Source organism: Peromyscus leucopus, chromosome 3, assembly GCF_004664715.2.
Source record: "Peromyscus leucopus breed LL Stock chromosome 3, UCI_PerLeu_2.1, whole genome shotgun sequence".
NCBI classification, from domain to species: Eukaryota; Metazoa; Chordata; class Mammalia; order Rodentia; family Cricetidae; genus Peromyscus; species Peromyscus leucopus.
In genome coordinates, this window is record NC_051065.1 from 58,778,566 (window position 1) to 58,799,109 (window position 20,544).

At 49.7% G+C, this 20,544-nt stretch overlaps 1 protein-coding gene across 5 annotated transcripts in view; it reads right to left on the reverse strand.

Annotated features, from left to right (window-relative positions):
* Ccdc136 (coiled-coil domain containing 136) overlaps positions 1-19,285 on the reverse strand; it is a 31,313-nt gene extending 12,028 nt beyond the window's left edge. For 2 of the 5 annotated variants that reach the window (XM_037203694.1, XM_028866217.1), the window contains exons 1-12: positions 19,126-19,218; positions 18,279-18,386; positions 16,069-16,323; positions 15,910-15,984; positions 9,557-9,877; positions 6,108-6,219; positions 5,188-5,356; positions 4,010-4,150; positions 3,546-3,704; positions 2,889-3,059; positions 2,336-2,521; positions 234-428 (exon numbers count right to left, since the gene is read on the reverse strand). In XM_037203694.1, the coding sequence (XP_037059589.1) occupies positions 234-428; positions 2,336-2,521; positions 2,889-3,059; positions 3,546-3,704; positions 4,010-4,150; positions 5,188-5,356; positions 6,108-6,219; positions 9,557-9,877; positions 15,910-15,984; positions 16,069-16,323; positions 18,279-18,386; positions 19,126-19,183 (1,950 nt within the window). In that variant the 5' untranslated portion in view covers positions 19,184-19,218. Of the gene's footprint in view, positions 1-233; positions 429-2,335; positions 2,522-2,888; positions 3,060-3,545; positions 3,705-4,009; positions 4,151-5,187; positions 5,357-6,107; positions 6,220-9,556; positions 9,878-15,909; positions 15,985-16,068; positions 16,324-18,278; positions 18,387-18,515; positions 18,808-19,125 lie in introns of those variants that run through there. The other 3 variants (XM_028866219.2, XM_037203693.1, XM_028866220.1) reach the window with 3 other exon arrangements.
* Between the last annotated feature and the right edge of the window lie 1,259 nt (positions 19,286-20,544).

The window sequence follows — 20,544 nt, forward strand, 5'->3', positions numbered from 1 at the left end:
TCCAGATGGACCAAACATCTAAACATACAGTGCTGCACAGATTTCAGAATATAAAATATATTTTAAGGTTTGAAGCCCTTATGAAGAACACCCAAATCAGCTCTGGGGTCGAATGGTGAGAAAGGAAGAAGGAGAATGCTCACTCTCCCCTTCTCTTTTTCCCATGGGCGGTCAGACCCAGAGCTTCTCCAGGCAGCCTCCCTGACCACTGGTCTCACCCTGGCAATGAGTACCTTCTGCAGGAGGCCACACTTGGGCTGTGGGAATGTGAGCCTGTGCAGCTCCTCCTGCAGCTGGCCCTGCTCCTCCTGCAGCCTCCTCTGGTCCTCCAGGATTTCACACTGCTCCCTCTGCAGGTGCCCGATCTCCTGCTGGCAGGCTTTGAACTTGTCCTGCAATTCTGTCAGTCTGGACAGCAGTGCATCACACTATGGGCGGGAAGGGGTGCAGGGCATGGTTACTATGTAAGGTATATTTTGGACGGATCACCCTGTGCAGACCAGACCGCTATACAAAGGGGGACCCCACTGGGTAGTTCTGAGCAATCCGCCCTGTACTCTCAATGTCTATGCTCTGAATTTCATCCACCAGTTCCCTCAGAGGTGACCTGAGAAACCATGATCTCAATCCAGCCCTTTCCTGTGACACACTATCTCCACCTCCCCACACTGGAGGGAATTCCAGCTCAAGCCACTCTGTCAATTGTTTTTAGACTTGATTTATTTTCCTCATCTTAATTTTGATCTAATTTTTCCTAGTTTTGTTTTCCTCACTTTTATCCCCGCCCATACTGGGGATTGAACTTGGGGCCTAATGAATGCTAAGGCAGTCAGTCAGTGAGCTGCATTCCCAGTCTTAATCATACTGTAAAGCCTTTAGAAAAATATGAGCTATTGCTGAATTTTGGTTAAGACTACATTATCCTATGATTCTCAAAACCAGATATTTTATTTTATTTTATTTTATTTGTTTATTTATTTGGTTCTTCGAGACAGGGTTTCTCTGTGTAGTTTGGGTACCCATCCTGGATCTTGCTCTGTAAACTAGGCTGGCCTTGAACTCACATAGAGATCTGCCTGGCTCTGCCTCCCCAGTGCTAGGATTAAAGGCGTGCGTTACCACTGCCCAGCATCTCTTACTTCTTATAAGCTATACCACTTAAGAGGTTTTGAGTAAATCACAGACCCAGCAGGTCTCTCAATCCAGCGGGAGTGAAAAAAGCAGGCAAAGTGCAAGCCCTGGGCAACTAGACTGACCTTCCCACTCCTCTGTCTCATGGAGGCCTTCCCCAGGGACACAGTCTGCTGCTGGGAGAGGCAGGAGCCTGAGGATCCCAGAAGAATGTGACCAGCCACCCCATCTCCTAAGGCTGTTGTCTCTTTTCTCCAAGGGGCTCCACGTCTTTCCAGGTCCCATTAGTAATGACGGCTGATAGTGCTCAACAGGGGCAGTGGCAATGGCTGACATTTTACACACCACAGGAAAAGTGAGTAAACCCTTCTGCATCACTGCTGGAATTCCTTTCCTCTTTTTGTGTCTTTTTTTCAAGACAGGGTTTCACTCTGTGGCCTAGCTGTCCTGGATCTCACTCTGTAGACCAGGCTGGCCTCCAACTCACAGAGATCCACCTGCCTCTGCCTCCTGAGTGCTGGAATTAAAGCGTGCACTACCACCAGAATTTATTTCTTAAAGAAAGACAAAAATATTGTTCTGTACCTGGCCAGGTATGGTGACACACCTGTAATCTGAGCAATTGAGGTGGAAGCAAAAGGCTAGCCACCAGTTCAAAGGTAACCTGGTCTACACAGTGAAGACTGTCTTAACCCTTCTCCCCACCAAAAAAAAAAAAAAAAAAAAAAAAAAAAAAGCATTTGGTTTAATTTGAAGAAAGCAAAATTTACTTCAAGACCAACAGCATCATCCTAAAAGAGCACCAATTCTTCTAATACTCGACCAGCATTCTGGGTGCAGACCACACCCCTAAGAAGATCACTGGCATCTTGCTTCAGAATCTGGCCCTATTCTTTTTAGTTTAGTTAAGCATATATGGGCCTATGTGTATGTCCCTCCCTACAGATGACAGGACATCAACACAGTTACAATACCAATGTAGAAATGCTTATATACATGGAACAGATGTCCATACTGCGATCAAATGCACTGATCTACTAAGCTATGGCTCTTACTCAAGTCAAGTTCAAGACAAACTGTTTTAAGGACAGTAGACATGGGTGTGCCGTTGTCTTCTGCTTTAGCTGGGTGATCTCGTCTCTTGCCTTTGTACCTCCTTTCTCCCAAGCTGGTGCCAGCCTTCAGCACTCGAAACTACAATTACCTTGTTGGGACACTCGCCCTTGTCGTCACAGACAGAATGGCTGCTCTTGAGCTCTGTCAGCTCCTGCTGGCAGAGCATGAGGTCCTGCTCCAGCTGGTCATACATGTGCTTCTGCCGCTCCAGCTCCTCCTTGCTGGACTGATACAGTCCCTTCATCTCCTGAAGCTCCGTTTGCATCCCTGTATTCTGGGTAGGGGAGGCGGAGCCATCATCCCATGTACACCTCCTGCCTCACTCTGGATCTGTCCTCCCTAACCCTCCCAAGCCCGACTTCATCTAGCCAGGAAGAAGCAAACAGACCTATCTCTAACAGGCTTGACACCCTGACCTTGAGAGACTGCCTCCGGAAAGAAGCAATGGAATTCCTTTCTGTAGACTGATCTTCTGCTTTAAAACAAAAGGAAGCTGTGGATATCTCAAGCAGCTCTCTCTACACGTCTCTGGTCCACCTCACTAATAATTCCTCCACAGAACTTGTACCAGGCCCACTGTGTGCTCACCCTCACAGAAGATCCCGCCTGGCTGTGTGCTCCTGGCCTAGTCCTCCTTTTACCTTTTCATTTTTCTCTCGCAAGCAGTCCACCACACCCCGGAGATGCTGCAGCTCTGTCTCGTGGCACCTCAGCTTGTCCTGCAGGTGATACTGCACTTCCAGCAGCTTCTCCTTCTCATTCACACTGCACTGGTGCTGGATCTGCAGCTTCTGGAGCCTGCACATTAACTCCTGCATGCAGGGGGCTTTGGGTAGCAGTGCTGGGTTTTGTGACTCTGCTCTTGTCCTAACTCGGCCACCGACCACCTGAGACTCTCTCTCCTCATTTCACTTGCCCAGGTCTTCCCACCCAAGCAGCAGTTGAAGGAGATGGTTTCCTTTGTGGTTTGTTCACTTGTTTATAAATAAATGTAACCCAGTCTCACGTAACCCAGGCTATGTAGTTGGGGCTAGCCTTGAACTCCTGATTCTTCTGCTTCTACCTCCTCAGTTCTGTCATTATAGATGTGCTCCACCACACTAGGCTCAAAAAATGTTGTCTGCTTTTGTTTTGTTTCAATGCTAGGGATTGAACCTAGGACCTCATGCATGCTAGACGGGCAGTCTACCAAAAGTCACATCCCCAGCTTTGGAGTTACTATTATTGTTACCTTCCCCCAAAACCTCAGTCCGGTGCTCTTGGCCCCTCCACTGTCCCTTCACCTTTGGTGCTGTTACCTTCTCACTCTGGCTCTCTACAGGTGAGCATCTGGTGACTTTAAGCTGCCGGAGCTCAGTCTGAAGCTGCAACTGCACCTTCAGAAGCTCATTCTGTTCATCCTGGCTAGCATCATACTTTTGCTGCAGGGCACAGAGCCTGCTCTTCAGTTCCTCATTCTGCAGTGGGGAGGATGTGGGCAGAGCAGTCACTCTCGAGAAGCAGTAGGGCTCTATCCACACCACGGGGATATTTTCTGGTACAGAGCCCTTGAGAAGCTTTCTGGATCTATGGCGGGGTTTCTTCAGTGATGAAGATACTCAACAACGACCACCTTTCTATATGCCATCCTATGTGGCTTCTATATGCAGGGGCTTTGGGTGATGCCGTTGGGTTCTGGTCACAGGGTAAGAGTCAGCAGAGTTCAGCCTCACCCCTGGAGGCAGTGACTCTGAGCCTTGTGCCCTCCCCCAGCACTGTTTACCTGGGCCACGCTGTGGGAGGTCTGAAACCGGAGCATCTCATTCTGGGCACACTTGAGCTCCCTCTGCAGCCTCTTCTGCTCCTCCTCGCTGGCCCGGCGATGATGCTGGAGCTCCTCCAACTCACAACACAAGTCCTTACACTGTGTGGGAAATGGAATGGGGCTGATTTGTGGCAGATGACACACGCACACTAGGAACAGGGAAAATATGTCCTTCGTTTGATTTGAATATAGCCAGGTGTCACAGAACAATGTGGAGTCATGCTGAGAAATTTGTCATTAAGCTACTGAATCATTATGTGACCATTACAGAATATACCTACACAAACTTAGATAGTACGGCATGCGTGTGTGTGTGTGTGTGTGTGTGTGTGTGTGTGTGTGTGTGTGGTGACCATGCTTTCCTGTTGCTAGGGTGCCAATGAACAAACCCCCCGAGACTGAACTAAGCACAAAAGAAAACTTTGCCATTAATAGACACTACAAGTACGAGATATTTGAAGATGCTGTCAGTTTAACATGGCATCCTGGGTGTTTTGTTTGTTTGGTTTTTTGTTTGATTTTCTTGAGACGGGGTTTCTTTGTGTAGCCCTGGCTGTCTTGAAAATCACTCTGCAGACCAGGCTGGCCTCGAACTCACAGAGTTCTGCCTGCCTCTGACTCCCGAGGGCTGGGATTAAAGGCGTGCGCCACCGCCTCCCCCCAGCTGGCATCCCTGTTTTAAAAAGAACGGTTTTGGCTTTGGTTTTGTTTCTAAGGAGAAAGGCTTTTTTAAAATAAGAAGTTGAAACATAAAACATTGGCAGTCATTTCTCATCAAGTTGTTGTACTATACGACTGTGTGTGTTACACTTCCACACAACTGAGAGGCTTGTTTGCACCAGCATCACCACACACCTGTGTAGTAATGTACTGCACTACAGCATCAGTAGGGATAAGAACTTTTCAGTACTCACATAATCGTATGGAACCGCTACCATGTGTCTGGTCCATTTTTGTTTTTTTATTGAAACACCATCACATGACACGTGACTGTATTTCTACCAGTCAGGCAAGTCCCCGGGATACCATACCCTGCCATAGTGCATGGCTCCTTTGTTAGCCTTAATCTTACTACAGGCCAGGAAGAGGTGAGAAAGAGTCAGCAGCAGCCTGCCACCCCACCCTTTGCAGCCTACCTTGATCTTCATGTCCTGCATCTGCTCCTCAGCTCCCAGCAGCTGCTGGCGCAAAAGCTCCATCTCAGGATCAGGCTCTGGGAAATCCAGTTCTGAAGTCTGCGACTCTGCTGACGTCATGCTCCTCATCATCTGGGATTCCAGCCACCGTTCTGTTGCTCTTCGTGTCCTGGAATCCAGAACCCAGGGCTCTGTTGGGAGGAGCTCTCTGCCTGGTATCACCAGTTAAGTGTGCTCAGGCCCAGCACTTCCAGTTTAGGCCAAAATGACTAAAGAGCCTTTTATTATGATTCACTTCTCAAATAAACGTGTTTAAAGATTACACAAAACCTCTAGCACCTCACTGCATGGGCGTTTTGACTTCGGGACATCCTAGGATCTTAGTTTCAAGACTGGGCCTGATGTCAAGCCACCTACAACTTGGAGATTCTATGCCAGTGATTTTCAACCTGCAGGTCATGAGCCCTTTGGGGGTCGCATATCAGATATCCTGCAGGGCACATACTTACACTTTATAATAGTAGCAAAATTACAGTTATGAAGTGGCAACAAGAATAATTTTATGGTCAGGGTCAGCACAACGTGAGGACCTGTGTTAAAGGACCGCAGCATTAGGAAGGCCAGAGAACCACTGCTCTATGCCATTAGACCGAATCCCATCTGTGTGGACAACAAAGGGTCTATCTGGGCTGATCTAATGTAAAGCAGAGCTAGCTGGCTTCCAATGCCAAGAATAGGGGAAAACTACATTTTATAGCTCACTTAACTACAGCTCTGCTACAGTTTGGTGACATTCTGAGCCATGCCCTAGGGATAACATAGAAGTGACTGCTTTCCAGGAGCAAAGGACCGGTCATGACCCGGCCTCTGCCTTCCGGGAAGGCCCAAGACAGAGTGCAGGGCTCCTCCCTCCCGTATACCTGTCGCTCTCCAGCTGGGCGAGCTGCCCTGTGAGGCTGCTGTTGCTCTCCTGCAAGGTCCGGTACTCCTCGTTCAGGAAGTGGTACCGCTCCCGAAGCTGGTGCAGCTCTTCTGCAGAAGAAAAGCAGAGAGAAAGAAGATCTTCAGTGGACGGAAGCACTGGTGAACATCCCCACGTTTTCCTGGATGGGAACTCAACAGCGAAGGGCGACATTGTCTCTCTTTTCCTGAGGCACAGAAGACAGACCCTGTGTGGTCATCCGGAAAGCCCCAACTGAAATATCATCTTGGGCTTTTAGGAGCTCTTGATGGTTTAAGTAAGTTGAATTTATTGTATTTAAGTTTCTAGTGAACTATTTATAATTACCTCCCCATAATCCTTTTTTTTTTTTTTTTTACAGTGCCTCGGGTAGTATAGGCTGGTCTCTAACTAACCTTAAACTTCAGATCTTCCTGCCTCTACTTCTGAGTGCTGGGGTTACCGGTATGAGCCACCAAGACTGTTTGTTTTTTGTTTGTTTTTTAATTTAAATGTGGTACTGGGGATCAGACACAGAGCTTCACCCATGCTAGGCAAGCACTGTGGCAACTGAGGCACAGCCACAGCCCCATGAGGCTTTTGGTACAAAACCCTGAGAGATGTGACCTGCCAGGTCTGCCTTTCAGAGACAACCCACTCATTCTGAGTGTCCTTTATTTTCTGTATCATCACAATGAAGACACTGGCCAGAACACAATCCAAATAGTCCTTGTTGGTTTTTTGTTTGTTTGTTTTGGGTGGGAAGAAATGGTGTTCTGGCTGGTTTTGCATGTCAACCTGACACAAGATAGAGTCGTCAGAGAGGAAGGAACCTCAGTTGAGGAAATGCCTCCATGAGGCATGGGCCCAGCCCATGGTGGGTGGTGGTCCTGGGTTCTGTAAGACAGCAGGCTGACAAACCAGGGGAAGCAAGCCAGTAAACAGCGTCCTTCATGGCCTCTGCATCAGCTCCTGCCTCCAGGTTCCTGCCCTGTTGGAGCTCCTGTCCTGACTTCCTTCGGTGACAGCTGCAATGTGGAAGTGTAAGCTGAATAAACCTGTTCCTCCCCAACTTGCTTTTTGGTCCTGGTGTTTTGTCACAGCACTAGAAACCCTGACAAGACAAAGGGTGCTTGGGATGAAACCTAGGGTCTCACACCATGCGTGCCAGCATGCACGCTGCCGCCAGGCCACACTCATGTTCCTTCATCTGCTGACAGAAAAGCCCATCCCAATCTAAAATGCTTGAGAGAAGAGGTCTGGTTGAAATTCCCCAATTGCTACAAATACCTAAGTTGTATCTCTTTATGAGTAAGAACCATCAGAACTGTAGAGGTGGTTCAGCCTTTAAGAGGGCTGCTGCTTTTCTACAAGAGTGAATTCAGTTTCTAGCACCCATGTTGCCTGGCTCATAACCACCTATAAATCCAGCTCCAGAGGATCCAATGTCCTCTTCTGGACTCAGCAGTGACCTAAACATGTGACAGACACAGACACATATGCATATAAGCAAAAGCAAATAAATATTTAAAGAAAAGAATACTATTACTGGAGCTGGGGGATGGCTGAGTGGGTAATGTGCTTGCTTGTATAAACATGAGTTCTGATTCCCAGTAGCTCCATAAAAAGCCAGGAATGGCAGATTATGTGCCCATAATCCCAGAACTAGGAGTGTGGAGACCAGAGGGATATCCTGGGGGCTCACTAGTGAGCCATTCTAACCAAGGTGGTAAGAGGCAGATAGGCAACATCAACCTATGGCTTCTACAGGGCTTCCCCACCCCCCAGCACACATGCATGACACACATGAAAGAATCACAGCACGCAGAACACTAGTTCTACTGGCATGTAGACACACTAACTGGCCTTAATTACAACACAAGACACATTTTATTTGCCAGAAGATTCAACATCCCTGAATATCACTTCTAGTGTTTCCTTTTTATTCCAATCAGAAGTTCTTAGACAGGTCCAGGCGTTGGTGGCACATGCCTTAAATCCCAGCATTTGAGAGGCAGAAGCAAAGAGATCTCTGTGAGTTTGAGGTCAGCCTGGTCTACATATCAAGTTCTAGGACAGCCAGGGCTCTGTAGAGAGACTCTGTCTCAATAGATAAATAGCTCGCTTGAATTAAATAATAAACAAACAAACAAACAAACAAATAAAAAGAAGTTCTTAGACTACTGAAGATTACTATGGGAAGTCAGGAAACCTTTAATGAGACCTGTGCATGAAGCATTGGACATGATGATTTGGACCTTCATTTAATCTTTGAAACAGCCCTTCGTAAGACCCCCCCCCCAAAAAAAAACCCTTTAACTTTAGAATAGCTTTAGACTTACAAAAAAAGAAGACAGTACAAAGTTCCCTGGGAGAATCCTCCCCCAGGTTCCTCAGCTATTAAGCTTCTTATGTTGACATTGCCTGTTTGCCATGATGAAGAAGCAACATCCATGTCATGATGAACCCCACTTGTCATTTAGGTTTTTGTTTTCCTGAGGCCCCTTTCCTGTCCTAGTGTTCCATTCTGCTGTAAGACTTGGTTAACCAAGTTGGGTTCCATATTCCAGATACAGAAACGAGGCTTGGAGAGAGGTAATAAGTTGACTAAGCTGACCCTGCCAGAGCTGAGTTCCTTCCTTACTCAGGCGAGGTCCACTCTAACTGCACCCTTGCCCTTGGATTGCCTCTCTAGCACCACCCATCCAAAGGCACTTCTGAAAAGCTTAATACAGCTGGGAAAACTTGCACTTCTTTGACTTCCTTGTGGACAGTCTCTGCCTGATCTGGCCCAGTATAGGGCCTCCATTATACCCAGATCATAAATCCAGGCCAGGATAAAGGCTAACCCTCTGATGTCATGAATCCTAGCAACTAGCTGGGAGAGTCTGAAAACAGGGCTCGAAGCTTTTGAGTACCACATGCATTACTAGAAATAACCTCTCTTCCTCTCCAGCTGTCTTGTGCTCTGATTTGATGCCTCCCAAAATTTCTACTCTGGGAAGGGCTAAATGAACCTAAGAATTGGCATTCTGGATCTCGGACTCGGGACTAGAGGCCTAAACGGGTTCAGGCAAAGAGCCATGATGGATGCCACAGCAGCAGGAAGGGTTTCCTAAGGTAGCAGGTCCTTCTGTACCCACCCCAGGCCTTTCCCCCCCAGGGAGTACTTTCCCAGAGTCAAATCAATGAGTATCCCACAGCTCTCTGTTAAGAATCTCCAGGGAACATCTCTATGGCATTAATTCTTACACCACCATGGACCCGTTATGTAATGGCTGAGTGAGTTTTTCTCTCCAGTCTCAAAGTAAACATGGAGAATTTTTTTTCTAGAGGCTTCTAGTGCATAATCTAGCACTGCTCTTCCACCATCTTGCTATCTATCATGTCCTCTCCTCTGCTCAATTCTGTAAACAGAAGGTCTCATACCTTGTAGCCCAGGGAAGTCTGAGATACTTATGTCAGATGGTTCGGCAGTCTTCAATTCCATTTCTCTACGGAGCGAGGCAATCTCTATCTCATAATCCCCTCGAATCCGTTCCACGTCATCAAGTTCGTTCTGCAGCCGGCAGATATCTTCCTGCAAGGAGGCGATTTCACTCTCGTGTTCACTGGCAGAATCTACTGCAGCCTGCCGTAGATTCTGGATCTCCGCCTGGGCCAAATGCAACTCCTGCTCCATTTCTTTAAATTCACTTTCGTTCTTATGCTCTAGCAGGGAAATCTCCTCCTGCAGATGTTGCAGCTCACCTGCGAAACCCAAGGTTGAGGGTCAAGAAGGTAAGTGAGTGAGCTGTGCATGTTCTGGAAGCAGAGTTCAAGACTGGCTTACTTCTCGTCTGGAAACTACTGACAACCTAGCCTTTACCTCACCAGAAGGAGAGCGTTGTAATGACTAGAACGAAAGGATGCCGAAGAAGGGACTGGACAGCGATTCTTTGTAGTAAAGTGTGGTGGAAAGGCAGACTTACACTCACAGCACCCGTGTGGGCTAGTGTGAACAACAAGTAGGAAGTGCTAGAACACAGCACAGAAACGCCGTAAGAAACCCATTACTTTGTATGCCAGTCTAAAAAGTAAAAGAAAATAGAGACAACTAGAATAGTATTGAGTGTGCCCAAAGAACCACTTGCCAGGTAAAAACCAAGAGTCCTAGGTGAGGGGACTTACACCTGTCATTCCAAACCTTGAGAAGTGGAAGCAGGAAGATCAAATATTCAAGGTCATTCTCAGCTATGCTGGGAATCTGGGTCCAGCCTGGGCTAGGTGTTCTATCTCAACAAAACAAAATACCTAACAGGCAGTATTTTATCACTGTCCTAAGTCTTTCTAAAAATTCCATGTCTAAAAAAATGTTCAGAATATTTTCACCTATACATCCTGGGAGCTTATGATGTTCAGAGCCTCGGAGCCCCAGAGGCTTCCACTTACCCCAAACTCCATGTAGGCACAGGATGCAAGACAGCACATATTTAGAATTCAAGGTCAAGTTAAAAAAGAAGTTCATCATAAAATAAAACATGGAATAGTAACCTACATGGCGACTGATTACGTCAAATTGTTTGAATCAGTTCACCAAGAGGGGCTTAGCAGAAGCCAATCGGTGCCGCTTTTAGACCTCCAAAAACAGTAAGTCAAAACAAACCTTTTTACTAACTAAAAAATATGCAAGTGTTTCCATGCTATATTAACTAGAAAGAAAAACAAATCAGATACTATATAACATAAACATTTAAAGACACAGGAAAAGGGTCTATGCCCCATAGAGAGCTCTATGCCTATAAAGAGCAGTTGCTTCGAGGCTGGGAAAATGGCCTAGTCAGTAAAATATTTGCCATGCACACATAAGGGCCTGAGCTCGGATCTCCAGCATCCACATAAAACTCAGACACGGTGCCATGAGCCAGTGAGCCTCGCCCTTGGGACTGGGGAGTAGGGGTAGGAGGCAGGTCACCGGAGCTCACTGGCTAGCCTGTTTAGCTGAATCAGCAAGCTCTTGGCTCAGTGAGAGACCCCTGTCTCAAAAAAGAAGATGGAGAATGACTAAGGAAGGCACTTGACCTTGACTCCTAGTCTCCACACTCACACGCATACATTTGCATTCACACATTCACACGCACATGCATACACATGAACACGTGTGCCACACCTACACAGAAAATACATTAAAAAGAATAGCAGTTGCCTCAGAGGAGTAGGAGGACGTGTGGCAGGCATTTTCATCTCTCTGTCATACCTGTGTTGCTTGATTCTCACACGTTTCTACATTTTACATATGGGCTATGCATATATTCTAATGTGCAGAGCAAGTGTGTCAGAGCTTGTGGAACATCTGAGGTTTCTTTGGCTGTTTTGAAGACACTGTCTCATTCTGTAGCACAGACTGGTCTCAAACTCATTTGACCTCAGCCTCCCAAGTGATGGGACTACAGACATGAGTTGCCATGTCTCCAAGTCTAGTTCTGCATTTCAAATTTCCAGATGCAGGTCGCCATTTGGAATGAGTGAAACTCCAAAGTGGAGAGTTAAAGGCATGGATTCCAGTAAGAATTCAGAAGTGGGGGCAGGATGAAGGGATTAGTGAGAATTAGACTTCCTTCTGCCCCCATGTCCCAAACCCTGCTGGTTCTACCTAACATCCAGATTTCATCTTTTCCTAGTCCGCCCCCCCCCAACCTCCTCCAAAAGAGGAATCTTCAAAGCTGGTATGACTCCTTGAACTCTAGCATGCTTGCCTGTGTTGGGGTCCATCCTCACCTGGGTCTAAACTATGAAAACAGGGAACATGCCTGTTTTGTTCACCGTTACAGCTCCCGCATCGTGGCAGAATGCTGCTCAATAAATATTCACTGTATTCATGCATGAGGGAGGGGCTCATTCATTCAATTTTTCCTGAGTTTCTTCTGTGTATACAGAATTACATGTTCAAGAAAACCTAGGTGTTTTATAAGACAAATTTTAAGAGCACGGTTGTACATGCCTGCAGTCCCAGTACTTCAGAGACCGAGGCAAGAGAATCGCTTGGGCCTAGGAGTTTGAGACCAGCCTGTGTCAAGCTGTATGGGAACGGGGAGAAGGAAGAAAGGATCTGTTTGGATATATGGCAGATATCAATGTTAGTGGACAGCGTACATCAGGGAGAAGAGGTCTCCAGGCCTCCATCAAGCATGGGCACTAGGTTGTGTAACTTCCTGGATTTTGTTTTTAATTCCTTTACTAGGGGCTGAACCCAGCACCTCTTGTATGCTAGGCACTGAACTACGTCGTCGGGCCCTAACTTCCTATTTGAAAGGAAGAAAACAAAATCAGCATGTTTCCTGCTTTCATAAAGTTCACAGCCAAGAGATGGGGAGGCCAACCACGGCACCCCATGACATAAATATACTCCACAGCACAAGCAGTTACGAGGTGAGATCCAGATCCTCAGCTCGGTCTAGGAGGGAGGGAGAGACATGGGGGTCAGCTGGCCACAATGATGAAGGCCCAGGACCTGGGCTGGGCATTCTGGGGGATGGGGGGCGACTAACCTCCGTCTCTCTAGCATGCCCTCAAACCTCACTTGGTAGCTCTTTGGGATTTGGCTCTGTAAACTGCCTTCTCAGATCATGGGAGTCGGGGTAGTGATGGCTGGCCTGGAGCCAGGCCCATCCTGGAAGCCAGATGGGATCTCCCAGCCAGGAGTTGGAAAGGCAGGGACCAGGTTCCAAAGAGCTGGCGCCGGTTGGCTGCGGGCTGGGGCCGTCGGGGCGCGGTGGAGGGGACTCGGGAGTCGGCTTGCCCGGCAGAGAAGGCGACTCGCACTTACTGCTTAAGGCCTGCATCTTGCCGGCCCCCCACAAGCGGTCTCCCAGGGGGCCTCCCGCCTCCCCGCCGGTGCCGCCCCGGGGGGGCTGTGGCGGCCGGAACGGCCTCTGACCACCAGTTACCTCTGAGGCCGCGAGCGCCCCCACTTGGCGGAAACGGGCAACGCGCGTGCGCAAGGACCCGTCTCAGGTTCCTCCCGCGGGGCGGGGTTTGGGGTGGGTTTGAGGCTTGCAGCCCCTCTCCTGGGAATCCCTGAAATCTAGCAACAACTCTTTTCCCCCTGATCTTTCCGATTTTCAGACTTCTCCATACTGGAAAGAAAAGAATGCTCTTTTCTTTTTCAGACAGGGTTTCTCTGCGTAGCTTTGGAGCCTATCCTGAAACTCACTTTGTAGACCAGGCTGGCCTCGGAACTCACAGAGATCTATCTGCCTGCCTCTGCCTCCCGAGTGCTGGGATTAAAGCGCGTGCGCCACCACCGCTCGGCTAGGAGTGCTCTTTTCTAAGCAAAGACTAATACTTGACTCAACTGGACCTTTTCTTTCATTGTATAAATAAGATCAAGAGCTCCTTACCTTAAAAGACAAACCTTCTCCCTTGACCTCGCTTCACTGTCCCTTATTTCTCTTTAAAATGACTATCACCATGATCTGTACTCAGTTCCCCATTCGACCTCCTCTTTTCTCTCCAATTCCAACCCAGTCTGCACTGTCTCCAGGTTCTCTATCTTGCCAGCTCCAGGGGCCTCCTCGCTTGCCCTGGCAGCTTCCCACACAGTGGGTCATCCCTTCCTAGAAGCGTCTTCTGCTCTCGGCTTCCAGGGCAGATGGACGTTGGGGTTCCTGCTATCACCATTTCTCCTGTCCCTTCCTCCTCCTAGCTTGGGCCTCTGCTTAGGAGAGTGGACCCTTTCTCTCCCCCTGCTATCTCTTGGTGTGACCGAATGCCCATCTCCCATAGGTTATAATGCTGTCTGTGTGCTAAACATTACCAAATCTCATTTCCAGGCCTTGTTTCTCCCCCCCGTTCTGGATTCACATACTCACTTGGACATCAAACTCATCCAGCAAAAAACTCTTAACTGGTTTCCCTAGTCCTCAAACTCACTTCTTGCCAACCTTTTCCATGCCAACTAGATATCACTGTTTACCCATGTTCTCTGGGTAAAGTCACGAAGGCTCCACCTTCAAAATATATTCTGAACGACCTCCATTTCTACTGCCTTAATTCAAGAAACCAACTGGTTAAATGGACGACTCGTGCACTGGACTCCCTCTCCTCTCCATCTAAGGGACTCTTTTGGAAGGCTAGGGTGTTGCTCTGTGTTAGAACACTTTACAAAAGCCTTGGACTCAGTCCCCAACACTGGAGGGAAACGGCAAAGCTAAACTGAAAATGTAAAACCTATCAGTCACCGTCCTTGGAAAATACCTCCCGTAGCGTCTACTTCAGGACAATGAAAGCTAACCCTGTCAGCTGACATAAAGGCCGACTGTAACCAGACCTCTGCCTTCTTCTTGGCGCTCTCTCTGACCAGGGTCCTTCACATGTACTTTACAATGACCTTGGTTCTATCCCTCCCACACATGAAGCTCTCTCTCATCTTCGAAGTTGCAGTTCCTTCTGCCCAGTAGGCCCTTCCACCAGATTTTAATGGCTGGATCCTTCCTATTACTCAGCTTAAGTGCCATCTTCTTGAAGAAGGCTTTTCAAAGTCATTTATGTAAAGCTAACTCCTATGTTATCCCTGTCTACATATCACATATTTATATTGAGTTCATACATGTATTGCCTTTATTGCCAACTGAACTTGGTTTATGTTTTCCTTTAGAATGCTTTTTTTTTTTTTTTTTTAAATGAGACAGGGTCTCATGAAGCCCAGATAGGCTTGAATTTACTATGAAGCTAAAGCTGGCATCCAATTCCTGATTCTCCTGCCTTTACTTCCCACATGCTGGGATCACAGGCTTATGCCATCCTGCCCTGCTGTGGAATCTACTCTTCAGGAATTTAGTCAACTGTGTTCTTTGTTGGTCCTTTAAATATAATGGACCTTGACAGTTGACAGACCACTGAGTTCACCCCATTCTACAGACAAGAAACTGAGACTCAGAGGGATAAAAGTGACCTGCCCAAGGTAACAAAATTTGTACAGGCTAAAGCTAAGCCCAAGAGCTCGGATGATGTGAAACCAACACCCACGCCTCTCCCCTCCCTGTGCTCTGGCTCGGCCGTCTTCCTTCTCTTTGCGACATTTCCTGCATCTCCCTTGGCTTACATCTTTCGCCCTTCTCTTTGCTCCTCGTCCTGCGCAATCGCCTGCTCTCACCAGGACAGCTTCCAGACCTTTTTCCCTCCATTTATACTTTTCATGTGGCTTGATCTCAGCTCTCTCTGCAGAGTACCTGCTGTTTTCTAGGGCACATCCTCAAAACCTTCCGGAAGCCCACAGAAGTAACAAAAGCTCCTTCTTTATTTGGTAGTCCAGTGGAATGTGGGACGCCTGCTTCACTGTTTCCCGAGACAAAGGGATGCAAGCTTTGGAACAGAGGATTCGGGGGCCACAAACTCAGGTTATTATCTGTTTCCTTCAAAGACACATGGAGTGTCCCCCAGTCACATCCCGTTGGCTCCCTGCTCTCTCCTATGGCCCCTGTTGAGGACCAGAAAAAGAAACAGAGCTAGAATCCAATCTTGATCACCTACCCCTGGCCCTGGATGGGAGAACAAGGCAAACAGGGATGTGGAGGGAGGCGGGAGAGGAGGCTGGGAACAGAAAAGGGAGGCAAGAGAGAGGAGGTCAGGACCCCATGTAGAAATGCAAAGATAGAAAATCAAGGCGAGAGGAGAACAGGGGGGCAAGGAGGAGAGGAAGGGGTGAGAAAAGAAAGAAAAAAGAGGAGACTGGAAAAGGTACCGACTTATAGGTTTGTTTGATTAGGGTGGCCGGTGTCTGTCTAGAGTTGGGGTACAGTTACCTTGGAGCTGCTGAATCTGCTTGGTGAATACTTCTGCCTGCTGGGCGCTGGCCAGCCGCTCATCCTCCAGGAGCCCTGCAGTGAGAGGAACATCTGGCTTGGAACTGGGGAAACACGGAGCCTTTGGGCCCAGCCCCCTGCCCTGTCACAGGTGCTCACCCTGAAGCTCCAGGGAGTCGTCCTCATGCTGCCCGGCCAGCTCACGGGTCTCCTCCAGCTCTGCCACCAGCTGGAGCACCTGAGCCCTTAGCTCCTCCAGCTCCGTCTCCGTGAGGCTCAGGCCCCGGTGCTTGCTCACGGACAGGGAACCCAAACTGCCTCCTTTCTGCACTTGCTCTTCCTCCACCTCTTCCTCTTCCTCCTCCTCTTCCTCCTCCTCTTCCTCCTCATACAGAGCTGGGAGTAACACCTCCCCTAGGAGAGACAATCATCCCACCAGAGTCAGTCCTTCCGGAGTCCTGCATCTCACCACCCCAGGGCCTGGATAGTAGAATAGTGCCACCTGGTGTCCTCCAAGGTTCCCCTGGGCAGGACCGAGCCCACGGTGAGGCTCTGGCGGGTCCAGTTTGGAAGTACCCGCTCCCCCTGCCAAGCTCCTCATATCTACCGCCTTTGCAGCATCCTCACACTGGCTCAGCCACAAGAAGCTGACACATAGGACACCTGGCATTCCTAGCCTGATCACGGGTAGTGGGATAAGGAGGCAAGAAAGGGAACAGACGACACCAGCTGCGTTTTTAGGCCAAATGGGACAAGGTTGGGGGCGGGGGACAAACAAAAACGGGTGGCTTGCAAGTATTAGCCTTTTCATAATAGGAAAGCCTGGCCTGTAGGTAAAAGAGGAAAACATTGGAAGGAAATGACTCTGAGTTGTTTACTGGATAAATGTGGGGGACCCTTTCAAATGTATGGTATCAAATACCTTTTTGGAATTTTCTACACTCATCTTTTTTTTTTCTTGTTGGGTACCATGAGGTCCACCTCTTTCCTGCTGACCCAAGTTGGTTTTCAGGGTAAGTATGAAGCTGAGCTCACGTATAAAAGAAAGCCAGCCACCTTAACACATTTTAAAATTTATTCATTCATTTATTTGTTTGTTTATTTATTTATTTATTTTATGCATATGGGTGCTTTCCCTGATTGTATGTCTGTCCATCATGTGCATGCAGTGCCCCTGGGGGTCAGAGAGGGTATTGGATCCCCTGGAACTGGAGTTATAGGATGGTTGTGAGCTGAAATGTAGGTGCTGGGAATCAAACACTGGATAACTGATAAGCCATCTCTCCAGTACTGTTAACGAATTTTAAAAACTGAGGGGCTAGAGAGATGGCTCAGTGGTTAAGAGCACTGACTGTTCTTCCAGAGGATCTGGGGTTCAATTCCCAGCACCCACATGGCAGCTCACAACTGTCTGTAGCTCCAGTTCTAGGGGACCTGACACCCTCACACAGACATATGTGCAAGCAGAACACCAATGCACACAAATTAAAAATAAATTATTTAAAAAACAAAACACTGAATTGGAACCAGGTGTGGTCCCAGCACTTGGGAGGCAGAGGCTGCCAGATCTCTGTGAGTTCAAGGTCAGCCTGGTCTACAGAGCTAGTCCCAGGACAGCTAGTGCTGCTGCATATAGAAACCCTGTCTCAAAAACCAACCAACCAAAAACAAAACAAAACACCTGAACTGGTCCTGGTCCCATTGCGGGCTGGGGAGCATCCTTTTACTGCAATGCAGTTGCGTAAAGAGCAATCTTGTCTTGGTGGAGACCGCTTTGTTTTTAAATTCAGAATCTCTTTCTAACACCAACAGCATACAGTTCATCCGAGACCCCTTATATCATCTAGCCTCTAGGGGAACCCTTCACAGGAAGCCCTGGATACCTGCCCTGTCACATGAGTGTGGGGTTGGGAAGTTGGCTTCACCTAGCTCTCTCCTAAGCACTAAAACCGCAAGGCTCCATTGAAAGTTGACAGTGGTGGCACCAGAAAGACCGTTCACACGCGCGTGTCCTGGCTTTTAAAAATAAGACAGCTTGGGATCCAGGTCAGCAGGCAGTGAGGACAAGCCCCCTGCTGAAAAGCTGCTTCCAGACTCTGTTCAGCGGGACCTCTTTCTGTCTGGCAGCTCCCCCAGGACACACAACCTGGTTAGCTGGGTGACTGGAGCCCAAAGGGATGTGCCCAAACTTCCATCAATGCCTGAGCCCAGGGGAGGCTTGGAGCTCTGCCACCAGGGAGGAGGGGCCTGAGATGAAGTGAGCGAAGGGCCATGTCCTGGCTCAGAGCTCTGGGGTCGGGGAAGGAAGGAGGATGGAAGGGGATTGGGGAGTAAGGTGATGGAAAGCCTCCCCCCCCCCGAAAACTCACCCTCCATAGCTTGCATCCCACGGCGTTCCAGGGACCCCCAGCGTTGGCCTTTCTTCCTCTCGCAACCCTCAGATACCTCATAAGAGCCTAAAGTGGTTACTGTGGGTCCTGTGAGCAGGGAGAAAGTAGGCACTGTGGGATTCGAGAGAGGCTGGGGGCTGAGGGGGAAAGAAAGGGACGTGCATTCTCGTCTGGGAGCCCCGGAATTTGTAATCCCCCTGGAGGAGCCTGACTCACTCTGCCCAGCTCTGTGATTCTACTCCCTCGGCCGCCTTCTCGTGCTCCGCCTAAGGAGAGGACCCCGGCCCGGCGCTGCCCAACCTCAGCACCCCTGTTCCAGGATGTTGCCGGCTCCTCTCCCTCGCCCAGAAGGAAAGAGGGTGAGTGTTTAGCTTGGGGCATGAGGAGAAGAGGGGTAGGATGGGAACTAAGAAAGAAGGGTTTGGGAGGATGCGGTGGCGCAAAGCAGGGAAGGGAGGGGCGGCCGGACCTGGAGGGAAGGGGCTCCGACCCAGGCCTCTCCTCTCTCCTCCCCTCCCTCTCTAGACCTCGCCCACCCCACCCTCACCCCGTGGTCAAGAGCTTTTATGAATTGGAAGGGTGCATGCTCTAGAGCCGCCGGGCCCCCCACCACCGCCCCTCACGGGCTGGAGAGATGGGGAGCGCTTGGGGAGTAACCGCTAGGGAGGGGACGGCCCAGGTCCAAGGATGGAGAGCGGTCTCGGGTGGAGGCCAGGGGGGGAGGGAGACGACTCAGCACCCGCAGCACCTGGGGGTCAGGAGGAAGGAGAGCCGACGGGGGGGGGGGTGAAGGAGCGTGGGGAACGGAGGGAGGGCCGGCTCTGACCTGGGCTGGGGCAGCTCCAGCCCGCGGCTCCCGCGCCGGCCCCGCCGCCTGCCTCCATGGCCGCTCCCGCCGCCGCCGCCGCCGCCTCCCGAGCAGAAGCCGCAGCCGCCGGGCCGGGGACCGGGAGCCCGGTGCGCAGGGAGGAGAGAGGGCGGGCCGAGGGGGCGGGGCCTGGCCTGGCCACCTGACGCGGGTGCCCGCCCGCAGCCGCCCGGAAACCCTCCCTGTCCCCAGCTCCGGACCGGGTAGGTAGCCGCGCAAGAGGCTCAGCGCGTGTCCCCGGAGTGCCCAAGGCTCACCCGCGGCAGCCCCGGGTCGGGTGTGCCTGCACGGCGGATGTGAGCTGCGGGGTCTTAAGGATGCTCCCAAGGAGTGACAAGATGGATTGGTTCTGGCGACAGAACCCACCCTGGGTCAGAGGCTCGTGGGGAGGTCTCTGCTGGGTTTCAGGGCCTGGTCCGGCCTGGTGACTGAGGGAAAACAACAACAACAACAACAAAACCCCCAAGAATGGACTGTTTCCCGCAAGTGCGCAGACACACGCGCACTTCCTTGGTTTCCACGTAGGGTCAGCGTCCCCATGGACGCAGTTTACCGAGTCTGTCCCCACCCCTCCCGGTGGCCTCATGTGCCTCAGAGCCGCTGCAGGGCTGGAGGCAGGGAAGCTGAGACCTGGATGTGCCAACTGCAAGGAGATCATTGCTGCTTCTCCTGAGTTCCCATCAAGTCAGAGCCAAAGACCGACTTAGAAGGAGCCCTCCGTAGTCCACCCTTGCTGCCTCAGTGCACCAAGACCTGCCCTCTCTTCTGTCCTTTGGGTCATGCACCCTGTTTATGGCCTGTTCCGTGTGGGCACCGCTACGTTCCCTCTAACAGAAGGTGTGGGAAACCACAGGGCTAATTTCCCTTTTTCAACCATTCAATCAAGAGGTGATTTTGATCTTGAGGCAGAGCTGACATCTCAGCAGGTCTCATTCAGGTCAGAAGTGGACTCACAGGAATGGGCTCCCCGGGTCATAATTGTGGGGCATTTCTTTCTTTCTCTTGTAGTCTCATTCCTAAAGTTTGGACATGGATTGGCTATGTTCACCCCTCAGGCTGCCAGGCTCTTGGGCCCTCCATGTTCCACAGGAACGAAGCACTTCTTTGCCTGCCCATCCCGTGCTTATCAGTAATTTCAGCCCTGGGTTGAGAGTCTCGAGACACCCCACCTCTTCCTTGTTGGATAACTCTGCTGTGCTCCCCACAGGAGCATCACAGAATTTCCTGCAGTTAAGGTTGGGAAGTATCCTAGTCAACTTTGGGTTTTTTGTTTTTGTTTTTTAGTTAGTTTGTTTGTTTTTGGTTTTTCGAGACAGGGTTTCTCTGTGTAGCTTTGTGCTTTTCCTGGAACTCACTCTGTAGCCCAGGCTAGCCTTG